General features: G+C 40.1%; 2 protein-coding genes across 7 annotated transcripts in view; one reads left to right on the forward strand and one right to left on the reverse strand.

The window, feature by feature from the left end:
* The window catches only part of LOC149158830 (uncharacterized), a 523,084-nt gene that overhangs the window by 416,145 nt on the left and 93,245 nt on the right, over positions 1–13,694 (reverse strand). The gene's annotated exons all lie outside the window — the stretch shown is intronic.
* Positions 2,349–5,385, forward strand: LOC149158831 (uncharacterized). Its single transcript, XM_089433391.1, has 2 exons — positions 2,349–4,951; positions 5,083–5,385. The coding sequence occupies exons 1-2, from the start codon at positions 2,747–2,749 to the stop codon at positions 5,275–5,277; spliced, it is 2,400 nt and encodes a 799-aa protein (XP_089289517.1). The 5' UTR covers positions 2,349–2,746; the 3' UTR covers positions 5,278–5,385.

Here is a 13,694-nt window from a genome sequence, read left to right on the forward strand (position 1 = left end):
GCTCTAACAGAGGATTATAAGAGGAGGTCGATGTGGTGATAGAGAGATCAATAGAGATACTTGAGCAATTCGATTTCTTGGCAGATTAATTTCCTAAGTAGCAGCAGTTAGTTGCCAGAGAGAACCAGAGATCGAAGAGTGAGTGAGGGGCGGGGACAATGATCCGGAGAGGCAACAACAAGAGGGACGAGTTATCCTAGTGAGGCAGCACAAAGCACTACGCAGTAGCTTCAAAGAAGGCAATTTGGTTTATTGGAGAGAAAATCGTTCTCAGTTCCGGAGACCGAGCAAAGGTTCCAAAAGGTCGGAGAGACGATTTCCTTAGCAGTTGGAGCCAGAACGACTTTGTCAGAGACTAGTTGGAGGCTTGATGTCAAGCAGAGCAGCGCAGACACTGATGCAGAGGGTCAGAGGGTCGAGTTTCTGAAGACAGGTTGTGTCGGGATTGCTGGTGGAGGAAGGGTAAATTCCCTTCAATAATTTTGCCCAAAATTTCTTGTTGTGGATTTGCCAGTTTCGGGCATCCAGATTGTACTCAAATTTTCACTACTGCATAATAAAAAAACCCTCACTGCTGCACCGGTTTTCCCAAGTTGGGTTTTTCCTAGGACATTTGTCCAAAAATAATTGTCTCATATTTTACGTGTGTGTGCTAGCATTTCTCAGTTTCCAACGCATTATTTTCCACGGTATTTTATTTGTGAAGGTTGCGGTGCGTTTATTTCGATATTTGCCATAGCAAAGAAATTGTTAAATTAATTAACAATTAGGAGAAATAATACTAGTTGTTGCAATAGGATTCCAATTTTAGGAATTTTCACACAGATCACTACTACAACTAGTATGCATGGTGTACAAAAGATTAGGGCTTGAGGTCAAATCCATTAGATCCTCAATTTGCCCATCAAAATACAGAGGCAATGGACGTCTTACTTTCTGAAGGCAGTCCTTTAGCCTTCATCCCTTTAGGTCCTCTTATGTACTATTTGTTGTCGCACAGATTGTCATGACAACGCTCAGACCGGGGGCTGTCACCCTGATCCCTGATCTCTCCATTTAAGCCTGTCTCCCGCGGCTAAGGGGGGTAGACCCTATGAGGTGATGAAGACCCACTGTCGACCAGCTAGGTTGGGAGACACGAAGAAACAAGCACTAGATTGATTTGCTGAATTAATAGACCAGTGCCTTGTGGGGTTAATGTTTAAACGATTGATTATCAGATGCTGAAAAAATATAAACCATGTAGAGTAACCATTTATCATCAAATTAATGTTTATCAAATGCAAGAAAATGCTTAAATGATACTCCAGCAACTGAAATTTCGAAAGATAAAGTAAAATATTAACCAGAGATCACATTCATGCAATTAATCTTCAGATGAACATTGAATCATGTTAAACATTAATTCCCACATCAAAATTTTAGCCTCAGCATAAAAGATGAAACCTAAAAAATTCCTGAGCCAAGACTGAAATTGGCAAAAAATTTCCCAAAATATTTTTATGTTTTTCAGATAAAACAAAAATTAAAACTAAATGAGACCTAAAAATCTGAATAATATCAAAATCTACACTTAAAAGAAAAGAAATTCCTTTTTTATAATTTTATAATTTTTTATGATTTTTATGATTTTTTAATTTTTATATATTTTTTATGATTCTTAAAAAATAAAACTTAAACTAAAATATAAAATTTAAATCTAAAATTTATGATTTTTTAAAAGTTTTATAATTTATTTTTTTTTATATTTTTAAATGTTAAAGCCAAAAAGGGGAACGAACGAAACTAATTAAATCTAGAATCTAAACTAAAACTATGATCTAAACATAATAAAATCTAAATCTAAGATCTAAAAAATCAAAACCCTAACTAAAAACAAATAACAATTAAAACTAAACGCTACCCTCCCTTTTTTTTTCTTTTTTTTTTTCTTTTTTACTTGACTTTTTAAATTTAAAAAAATCTGAATGTGCAAACCTAAAAAAAAAAATGAAATAAAACTAAATAAACGAAACTCAGATCTAAACCAATGTTACCGGAATCGCCCCCCCCCCGGAGGATCCAAACCAGGAACCGCGCCCCGAGCGGTTGCGTTCCGGAATCCACAGAGGAATCGCGGTTCCGTTTTCAAGGTTGCGCGGTTCTGATTTTTTTTAACGATTCCTGCCAAAACAGGTTGCGCCACCCCGGAATCGCGCTTCGGCATGCGGTTCGGGCATGGGGTGGCGCCACGCAACCTGCCCGGAAGCGCACGCCACCCGCACGCCACCCGGGCGCAACCCGAACGCAACCCACGCAGTTCAAATTTTTTTTTTAATTTCATTTAATATCTAACTTAACTAAGCATGAGGGGGTGGGTTAGGGGTGGGTTAGGGTCACTTTAGGGTGAGTTTAGAAAAGAATAAAGCCCCCATTCTCTTCTCATTTTCTCACTTTGAGTTTATGAGAGTTGGAGAAGAGAAGAGAGGAGAGGAGAAGAGAAGAGAGGAAAGGAGAGGAGAAGAGAGGAGAAGAGAGGAGAGCTTGGAGGAGTGAAGAAGGAGGAGCTAGGAGAAGGAGGAGGAGCTTGGAGCAAGAGCTTGGAGGACTTCATCTACAAGAGCTAAAGAGGTAAGTTCAAACCCCAAACTCCCTTGTTTTTTTGAAAAAAAAATTGTATTTTTCTCCTCCCTCTCCTACTCTTTCCCATTGTTTCTACTTGCTCCTTTATTTACAGGTTGTCCACCACCTATATCCATATTCCAAGATGGTGTTCTTTTGGCTTCTATGTATCATTCCACTCTTGGTTTTAATGATGGCAAGGGTGAGGAATAGAGGGGAAGAGGAAGGGGATGAACTTGGGACTCCTAATAGTAGTGACCCAATGTATGATGAGGAGGAAGGGTTTGAAGAGGAAGGGGATGAACTTGAAGAGGACACTGAAGCACAAGATGGGAAAGGTACATCAAATCCCTTGTGGACCTTTGTGACCAAACTTGAAGGGGGAAAGGGTGGTGGATCTTACAAATGGATGTGCCCTCATGATTGTCATGGAGGAAAACCATATACGGGTTCATATACCCGTCTGAGGAGGCATCTTTGTGGGGTGCTAGAGAGTGATGAAAAAAAGGGTTCTGTGGGGGTAGCCATTTGCACAAAAATTTCAAGTGAACAAAGACAAAAATACATCAAAATAGAGATGGCTGCACAACAAAAAAACAAGAAACAAAAAACTCATTCAGAATCAAGTGCAACCTCTAAATTTGGTAGTTGCCCATCTCCTTATGGTACTTCTGCAACCTCTGGAGGTAGAAAAACAATAGGGGATTTCCTTAATGTTGCTGGGAGGGATGATGTGGATGGAAAGGTAGTCCGTTTTCTTTGTGCTTGCGGTGTACCATTCAATGTGCTTCGCTCTCCCTATTGGCATGACATGGTAAAGGCCATCAATGAAGCCCCAAAAGGATACAAGGCCCCCAACTATGAGAAAGCTAGAACAGTGTTATTAGAAAGAGAAAAAGCTAAGGTTCAAAGAGCTTTGACACGTTTTACACATGAGTGGGTGGATTATGGGGTATCCATTGTATCAGATGGGTGGACAAATATTAGAAACCAACATTTGATAAATGTTCTTGGTGTTTCTTCTAAGGGTGCAGTATTTATTGCATGTCATGACTCCTCCTCCATCAGTGCAACTGCACAAAACATTGCAGATCTCCTATTGAAATCAATCAAAGATGTTGGTCCGAATAATGTGGTTCAAGTGATCACAGATAATGCAGCAAATTGTAAGGCAGCAGGAAAAATTATTGAGCGTACTCATCCACACATCTTTTGGTCTGGGTGCCTGGTTCACACATTGAACCTTTTGATGCATGATATTGTGAAACACAAAGAATGTGGGTGGATTGCTGAGGTTTACAGGAAAGGGAAGCAGCTCATTAAATTCATCACAGGGCATACAAGGGTAAACTACTTCTATGGCACTTACTCCAAGTTGCAATTGCTTAAAATTGCAAAGACAAGATTTGCTAGTTATTACCTCACCTTTAGGCGGCTAGTGAGGGTGAGACAAGCTTTAACTAATCTGGTGTGTGCTGAAACATGGGATGAAATTAACCAGTGTACAGATGGTGCTACTGCAGATGTAGTCAAGGACACTGTTCTTGACACTTACTTTTGGTCACAGGTTAAATATGTTTTGCAATTCACCAAACCAATTTATTACATGATCAAGTTTGCAGATTCAGATCGACCAGTAATTGGGGAGGTGTATGAGCAAATGGATAGCATGTTGGGGCAGATTAAAGACATTGTTGAGCCTAGAGATACCACCTTGTACAATTATATTCGTGAAGAGGTGGAAAAGCGATGGGATATGCTAAATGTTCCATTGCATGCATTAGCATATGTTTTGACACCTAGGTACTATCATCCATCATGGCTTTCAAAACCAGCACCTGGGGGGGGAAGCAGGAAAAAACCACACCAAGATAAAGAGGTTCACGAAAAATATATGGCTGCATTGAGTAGATTAATCCCTGATAATGAGGAGGCTGCATTGGTACGGAGACAGCTGAGCAACTATACGCTCAACACTGGTCCATTTGGGAGCATGCATTCAATTGAAGATCGAGAGCATTTTTCTGCTCTTGAGTGGTGGAACATGCATGGAGGGCCTACTCCAGTTCTACAGAGTTTGGCATTGCGGGTGCTATCACAGGTGGTAAACACTTCTTCTGCAGAGAGGTGTTGGAGCTCTTATTCTTTCATCCACAGTGTTAAAAGGAACAGGTTGAGTTTAGACCGGGCAGAGAGCTTGGTTTATGTTCATTACAACTTGCGATTGTTGTCCCATTACTGTGAAGATGCAAAGTCTAATAAAGACTTGTTGATTTGGGACAAGCATCCAGAGGAGCCCAATTTGGAGGATGGAGTGTTGCAACTAGAGCAATTAGAGGATGCTCTCCTGGTATGTCCATTATGGTATACCGTATGAATTTTCCAATTTTCCCTTATAAAGCATTTCTCTAATTCATGTTTTTAATTTTTTTGTTAACTAGTGTTTTTTTTTTTTTGCATGAATTTTTTGAGCGATTCTAGGATGATGATGACCGTGTTGATATGCCACCACCCCCACCCCCATCTGGTCCTAGGTTCCATGGTTCAACACCAACAGCAGGGGGTTCTTCTTCATCAGTTCCAGTGCCACGACTTACACAGGGACCATCTTCTTCATTGCCACCACGTGGAGGCACGCCATCACGTTCTATTCGTGGTGGAAGGAGGAGAGATTAGTAGATATATTCACAATCTACTTCTTTTTGTCATAGTCTATAGATTACTCATTAGACTTGTAGACTTGTGAATTTGAATTTTGAACCTTTTTGGCTTGGCGGTGACCAAGTGACATATTTTGTAAACATTATTATTTGAATTTTGGACATGACAAATGTTGACAGTTGCTCACTTGCTAGATAAATCATAATATGCTTAAATGTTTTATGTTTTATAATATGCTTAAAAATTTGATGTATGTTTGTAATAGCTAGAATATAGATGATTGTTGTACATACTAGTAACTACAATGGAATCATGGATGCCATATCTATCTTGATTTATGCAAAAATATGCATGTTTTCATGTCTTCTACAATTAATTTGGTATTTGGGATGTTTGTTTTGAGTATAAATGCAAAAAAAATATATAAAAATATATATATATAGCAGACGCTTCCGCGGACGCTTCGCTCCCTAGATTTTTGGAAAATGACGCTTCCGCGCTTCGCGCTTCCGCTTCGCGCTTCCGCTTCGCTCCCGCTTCGTGCAACACTGATCTAAACTATATACTATACAAACACTTGATCGTATCTTAATAACCAAAAAGAAAATCCTAAATCGAATAATTCCAACGATAACCGACTATATCGAAACGTAAAACCCAGGTGCATTTAAAATATGATCATAACTATGCTTACCCGGTCCATTAAAAAAAAAAATTGTTAAGAGCTCGATGTATACGGGACGGCGGCGATTGAAAGAAAAACGCGTGGGTATGTTCAGGTTGAAGCCCGACGTGCTGACTCAATGAGAGTGTCATCCAAATCGTAATGCCTGCGTTTTGAAAAAACGATTAACCTTTTTGATGCTGCGCAGGTCGATGGCACCAAGGACGCAAACGAAAAATGAGCTCAATCCGGCACGCAGATGGTCAGCAAAATACTGAATCGGGGCTTTGATGCGGGTTCAACAAAGAAATGGGAAACACAGATTTGCAGGTGGCCCGCTGATTTAAATAGATTGCGCTAACCCTGAAGTGACTTTGAATGCTGCTGCGTATTTTGACGGGGATCAACTAACTTGTGGACGTGAGAGGGTGTGCGTATGGCAACTGAATAGAGGTACGACTTTGCTGAGTGAAGATTCGAACAGATGGTGGCCACGGTGCAGAGGTGTGGGTTCAAAAAATTTCAAACAGTGCTCAGAAGGCTTGGTGGCCACGGTGCAGAAGCGTAGGTTTATGCGACTGTAAAGAATGGAGATCAGATTGATAGAAATTTGGACGGCAGTGTGGAGATAGAATAATGTTGAGCGCTGGTTCGGCAAGGGATACACGTTGGTTGACAATGATTTGTCTGCAGGCAGCCTGAGGTAAACTTGGTTGTGAAATGGAGAACGACGTGGAGAGAAAATGACAACAGCGAAACTGCAACCCGTAAGCAAAAACCTGCAAAATTTGGAACCCCAGATCTGAAAACGCCTGATGTCTGAAACCCTTGGACAGCAAAACGGCGCAGATAAAACTTGGAAATCTTCAGAAACCCTGCAACCTGGAATGAAAAATCACCCGAAAATGATATGTGCATAAAATAAAAACTGAAATCCCTAAACCCAACAAAAAATTTACAGTATTTACAAACTGAAAGCTTTTCAGAACCCAGATTTATCAGTAATCACAGTAATATTATCAGAATTTAATTTTAATGTAAAATGCTTCAGAAAACCCTGCATGCATTCATAAAAAATATATTTCGAATGATAAGCCCGGGATCAAGAACTGGCTAGGCTCTTTCAGAAAACACAACCCGGGAGTTGGCTGGTTCAGCCGAGAACTTCCCCTAACGCCCGGTAATCTAAAAAAAAGATTTCCTGCACAGCTTAAAATCAACCATCAACATAGAAGGAGAAAACAATAGTGAAACCTCGATCAAATGGAGATATCTGCCACTATATTTCAGAATCTAAACTATCATTCAAACCCCAAAGATCAGACAAGATACCTGTGCCTAGATCAATCTTCATTAAGCTATCATTAATGGCTGAAAATAAAATTATGTAGAACAAATAGAACAATCTTACAGCATTTTTATAAGAGTAACACCAGCAAGATTTTTAACCCCAAAGTCTTCTTTATTGCACAAAAAAAATGAACTACAAGAGAGCTTCTTCAGCACCAGACTCACAGATCCAATGCTCTCAAATGACCCCCTAGGACCCTATTTAAAGGAAAAAATCCCAACGACTAGTTTGAGGATCCATGTTGAAATGATCTCGACCGTCGATGAGAATCAAGATATCTCTTAATCTCATCCGTCGAATTAGTTAATTCATTAAAAAATGAAAATTTGCATTTATTTACTCAAAAATATTATTATTTTATTATTTTTAGGGTTTTTGTTTTATTTTATTTTATTTTTTTTTTTTATTTTTTTTTAAATGGATCCTCGAACTTAGCCTTTGGAAAAATCACCTAGGACCTAAGACTTAGGACTCATGAGGGGATTAAAACATTTTCTAACCCTCAAGACACTTTACATCATGACTTTTACAACTTTACATCTTAAGAGGGAAAACCCATTCGCATAGACCCTCATAAACCACCCAGTTCTGCGACACAACTATAATCTAGCAGATTAACACACTAGGATTCTCCTAAGATTCTAATGACAAAATCCATTCCGGCTTTTGGGTTAGGCTGAAGGAAAACTCTGCCGATCATGGATCGGTGAGATGAAAAACCTTCCGGAACGTAGATTATCACTTAGAAAATTAGGTCCACCTAGGCAATTTACAGACATGACTCATATCTGCTAAGATTATTTACAATTTATACATGCAGACAGGGTTTACAACATAAATTTATCAAGCTGTCGATGACTGCAGAATGGCACGGACATGTCGATCGAGCGATACCCTTTTTGCAAAGAAAAGGGGGTGTACTACTATGGGTAGTTGACCGGTAGTGGTCAACACTATTCATGGTGGTCCTTTGCCTCCTTCACATAGTGACCTAACTCCTTTCATATCTCTGTCAAACCAGTTGCTCACAATGTGTTTAGCCCATCAAACACAATTCATATCAACCTTCAAATAACTTCAGTAACTCACAGTAAATTAGCCCTTCAATTCACTATATATCAACCCTCAAAATATCAGACACTTACAATGGATCTTTTCCTTCAAACCATTGCGTGTTAGCCCTTAAAAAATGTTGTTCACAATTCCATTTGTGAACGGACTTCAAAAGCATATCTCGCAATCCACCTTATTTCTTGAATAGCAACCCTCCTTTTGTGCCTTGTTAGACTCTACACAGACATAAGACATTCACATGCCTGGCCACCAACCTAAGCTTCTCGGCCTCTACTCCTAGGGCTCTGAATCTCTCAGCGCTCCTTCTATTAGGCCTACAGCCTACCTTGGAAACCTCATTGCTTGGTGCCTCATTTATCTTGCTTGGGTGACCTTCTAAGGGCACGGCTTACCTCCTTTACCCCTTGGTTCTGCCCTTTTCATCAGCCTAAGGCCTCACGGTTGCCTCCTATTGTGCCTGTGGCCTCCTTATCTATCTGCGGCCCTTCTTTTTGTTCATAGCACGGAGGGCTAACAGCCCTATTACTCTGCCTGAGACAAATCTGAGGCCTCCTACCTCCACCTACAGCTTCGGCTTCCCATTTTCTGGAGCAGTGGTTGTAGCAGATCTGAGGCATTTCAGCCTCCTCCTAGAGCACAAATGGAACCTCAACCCTCAGAACTATGTGGGCAAACTTGGATTGATCATTATACAAGGAAGCCCCCCTGCGTTTGCACAGTAAACCAAATTCTCCACGTCTAGTAGTAGGTAACTCGACTTGCTTCTTCTAGGGTAGAACCCTTCTCCCAAAATCAAAGATCAGACCATAAAATCATCTTCTCCTCACTGTGGATTCTCCTTGAGGACAATCGTCCACGAAAAAACCCAATGTGGGAAAATCGGTGCAACATATAGAGGGTTTTATTATTATGCAGTTTTCTAAATACAACTAGGGTGCCAAAAATGGCTCACCCAACAGAGAATGCCCTCTGCAGTAGTACCTCTCTTCGAAGACAAATATTCCGGCTAATCAACAACCAGATGAATAGCCCTACAATGACTTCGACTGCTCCCTTAACTGGACAGTGAAAGCTGCTCCAAAATACCCTCAGGAACTGTGTCACCCTCCAAGGACTGTGTCACCCTTCTACGGCTCTGCGTCAGCTAATCAGCTCTCAGTCTGCCCCACAAAAATTCCTCAACGCAGCCTCTTCAGCCTAGCGTCAGCTTTGCAACCTTCTGCGTTAGCCTCTTGGCCCTCTGCGTCCTCTGCACTGGCCTCCTCAGACTCTGCATCAGTCCTAGTTGCCTCTGCATTAGCCTTCCTAGCCTTTGTGTTGTCTCTCCGACACTTTCTCTACCTCTCTATTATGTATTCTCGACCTTTTGCCGAACTGCCCCTTACTGCAACTGATCACTGGTTCGATTTCCTTAACAAACCTCGCCCCAGAAAATCGAATTGACTGATCTGTCTTGGTGTGTGTCCAACTGATCTCAAGCCTCCTCTTCTACTTTTCCTATTGACAATTCAATAGTCGAGATTAAGTCCCTAATCAACGGCTAATATTACATCTGGCTTGATCCTTGTTATTTAGAACTTTCTCACCCATATTATATTTTTTTTCTAGTTAAGACAAACCTAAGTACCCACGGGGGATTTGAACCGGTGACCTATCGCAAGGAGTGCCTTAACAACGCACCCATTCACCGTCAATCCAAAGCCCCGTGGGCTTCTCACCCATATTATATTAATACACATTAATATTTTAATTTTCCTATGTTTAGACTTAGGGTCTCATTAAAAATATTAATTATTTTAATATCTCTTCATCCGAGTGGAATTTCTCCAAACGATTTCTGGGTCTTGGAGATCTCATGTGCCTTAGCCTCTCCACCAATTTTCATGGCTAGAGCACATCCGATGCTACCATAAATCAACACGACCCACACATGTGGACAAGGGGAGAGAGTGTAACAATGCCTTCTAGACCCAGCGGCCATGTAACCCAGAGAGGGAAGATAATGAAATAGGGCTTGTAATGTGAGACAGGGAGCGAAAAATACGAAATGGGAAAACGAGACCGCACTACCAAAATTGAGGTTTCCCAAGTAGTGCCCTTCCTGAAGCTATAAGCCAATAGGGGAGAGCCCACGGGACTAGGATTGAAGATTAACCCCCCATTTAAGGTGAGGGAACAAACTACAATCAAAACCATTCCTTCTTCCAAGTCACCCAATAATCCATGCGAGGTTTCCCAAGTAGTGCCCTTCCTAAAGCTATAAGCCAATAGGGGAGAGCCCACGAGACTAGGATTGAAGATTAACCCCCCATTTAAGGTGAGGGAACAAAACTACAATCAAAACCATTCCTTCTTCCAAGTCACCCAATAATCCATGCCCAAAGTGTCAAAGGAAAAGCAAGCATAAGCACCCAATTGCACAATGAAAGACATACCTTTAGGTTAGGATTTCCCACCTTCAAACATATGGGTGAGGGGACATATGACTAGCTCAGGGACCAGAGATCAAATGGCACAATATATTGGCTACACTAATGGTTGTCAAGGGTTGCTAGATGCCTGCTAATGACAAATCTATGAGAAAGAATTTCCAATGGGGTCATCCACTTTTGGTTGATAACAAGGCCGACTTGACACTTGGGGCCTACATGAAGCCCAAAATTCATAATTTATATTTTCATTTGTACAATTTTCTTTGGCAAGCTTAGGAGGCCTCTTAGGATGCGGGAATACCTCCCAATGCTACACAAAAAATCAATAGTAAACAATTTCACAGTAACCTGAAAGCTAACAATATGGAGCTCAATTGATGAGAAATGGAACAATATTCTCCATTGTCCCATTCAAGTAGCATGGTTTTGCCTCAAACTTGTCTTCTCTTACTTCTCTGGTTTTAAATTTGATGATTAGGTTACGGATGGATTGCCCCAATGTGTTCAAAAGATGGTGTTGACTACCATTAAACGCTCGAAGATTTCCAAACAAATGGAGATATATACACTAGCCACTAGGACATTTGATTATGACATGGTTGTCCAAGACAAGAGCACTAGGATTTCAAGTAAGTTTGAAGTACAACTTGTTTCAAACTTTCAAATTTCAATGTTTTTGCTTTCTATCTATTTGTTACCTAATGGAAATATAATTCGCTGTTTTTCGTTTTCGTTTATTCATTGTAGATGTTTGGCGGACAAATTACAACAAAAGAGTCCCAAAGTTATAGAAACTTACTGCTTAGTCAAACTTGCAACTCGTTAGGGTGCAAGTGCAACTAGAGCATCTTTGAACAATACAATCCAAGAAGAGCAACAAGTTATAGATGCTCAAATTAAATTTTTATTTATTATAATTTCGTTCATTTTAATCTATGCCTATCAACCTCTAGTTACAATATGACCCTTATATAGGCTAGATGTCCATTGCCTCAATGACATTGTCTATTTATATTACAATCGCAAGCTATGTGTGAAATAGATTGACAAAGCACCTGACACAAAGGTCATTTCATTGCATGTGATTAACATCCATGGAGGGTGAAGGCCAAGAGGTCTATCACGGAGCAAGCACTTAAGTTGTAGGAGCAAGATACGAATGTGTTGGAGGAAGGAGGAAATTGGAAGAAGATGTTCCACTTCCAATGCAAACAAATTTGGAGGAGGAGATTGAGAGTATAATAGCCACCACCTCCACAAAGATAGGCCACTAGAAGAAGACATCTCGCTTTAGCTTCCACCCTATCCCCAACAATTTCCAACTCAACCCCAACACCTGCACCTTCAACCTTAAGATCAACCCTAGGACTTGCACCCACTAGTTATAGAGGAAAAGTGGTGACCTTTGTCAGTAAAAGGGGTAGAGGAAATCAATGATTCCTTGGTGCATCTATAATTGTAGTTTCTAGATGCATTATGATGATTCATCTCATCTCATTATGATGATTCATCTCAATTCCAACTCAACCCCAACGCCTGCACCTTCCACCTTAGGATCAACCCTAGGACTTGCACCCACTAGTTCTAGAGGAAAAGTGGTGACCTTTGTCAGTAAAAGAGGTAGAGGAAATTAATGATTCCTTAGTGCATCTATAATTGTAGTTTCTAGATGCATTATGACGATTATTTTTGTTTTGATGTGAATTTGTATCATCATGTCAAGACTTAGGACTCACAACATCTATTAGAATTCAGTATCAAATTTCAATATGTGATGTATCGCTTGACATCTTATACATCTTATAAATCAGTTTTATTTTCATATCTATGTACCAATGTTTTATTTTGACGTTGTTGTTTCTTTGGATGTTTAAAAGTTTTGAAAATTTTATTATTTTTGTACTTTTTTTAATGTTTTCCAATATTTCCCTCAACATTATAGATAAGTTATATTCTGGATCTTCAACAAAATATTTGCCAACATGGTAGGCTTAGCAATAGCTACACCTTGGCTTATGCTCTATGATCTTGACTCCAATTTTGTTTTAGCGGTAATCTAGAGCATTGTCATTGCATTTGTTTGCTATATCTGAGTCTACACCCATGACGTGAACACATTGGGAGAGGGGCACAAATGTTTGTCGTATTTTAATGAGATTGTACTTGATCTTGCAAGGAGGCTAGAAAAGGGGCCTTATTTAGCAAGCAGGATAGCAAGATATCAGTGATTGTATTATTACTATCAGAGACTCCATTGTTGAAGTCTTATCTTGTTATAACTCTCACCTTGGTTTAGCAGCTGGCTAGCAAGGCTTTTAGCCATTATAGTCTAAATTCTCCTCATTTTGGTGAGTACAGAAACAATGGTCTTGATTTTGCTCACCACTCAAGATTGTGAGCGAGTTGATCTTGTGCATGACATTCACTTGCCATATCAATGCCCCAAGGGATATCATCCAAGTAGGGTAGTTTATGTGTTAATTTGGCAACTAGGGCCAAATGTCACCTTGGAAAACTCATATGAGGCAGCTGATATTTTTATTGGATTCCTCTCTCCGAGAGGTGTAGGATTGATCTCAAGATCATGTCATTCTAACATGTACAAATGGAATTATAAATTTATTTTGTTTATGGACAAATTGTCAAGGTCGGCCAGCAAACTAATGTAGTCTCAAAAGCCCAACACTCACATCTATTCACCCTCAATGTTGCATATAAATAGAAGGAGCCTCCTCCTCATTTAGACACTTCACTCACTCACATATCTCTCTCTCCTTCATTGACTGGGTACAGATTTCTGAGGCAACTCTCCACACGTGCGAAGAAGGGCAGTTCTGTTCCTGCGTTGATCGAAGTTGCAGGAAGGGTGTTTGATCAATGTTGACCTATTTGACTGCGGTTTTGTGAGGGT

Source organism: Pinus tabuliformis, chromosome 5_2 (assembly GCF_031772625.1).
Source record: "Pinus tabuliformis cultivar Carrire ecotype Pingquan chromosome 5_2, CPIR1, whole genome shotgun sequence".
In the NCBI taxonomy this organism is placed as follows: domain Eukaryota; kingdom Viridiplantae; phylum Streptophyta; class Pinopsida; order Pinales; family Pinaceae; genus Pinus; species Pinus tabuliformis.

Bases quoted from the DNA above. Each gene is read 5' to 3' on its own strand.
- LOC149158831 (XM_089433391.1), top strand. From the start codon at position 2,747: ATGGTGTTCTTTTGGCTTCTATGTATCATTCCACTCTTGGTTTTAATG. The intron at 4,952-5,082 runs GTATGTCCATTA...GAGCGATTCTAG, and splicing joins AATTAGAGGATGCTCTCCTG to GATGATGATGACCGTGTTGA.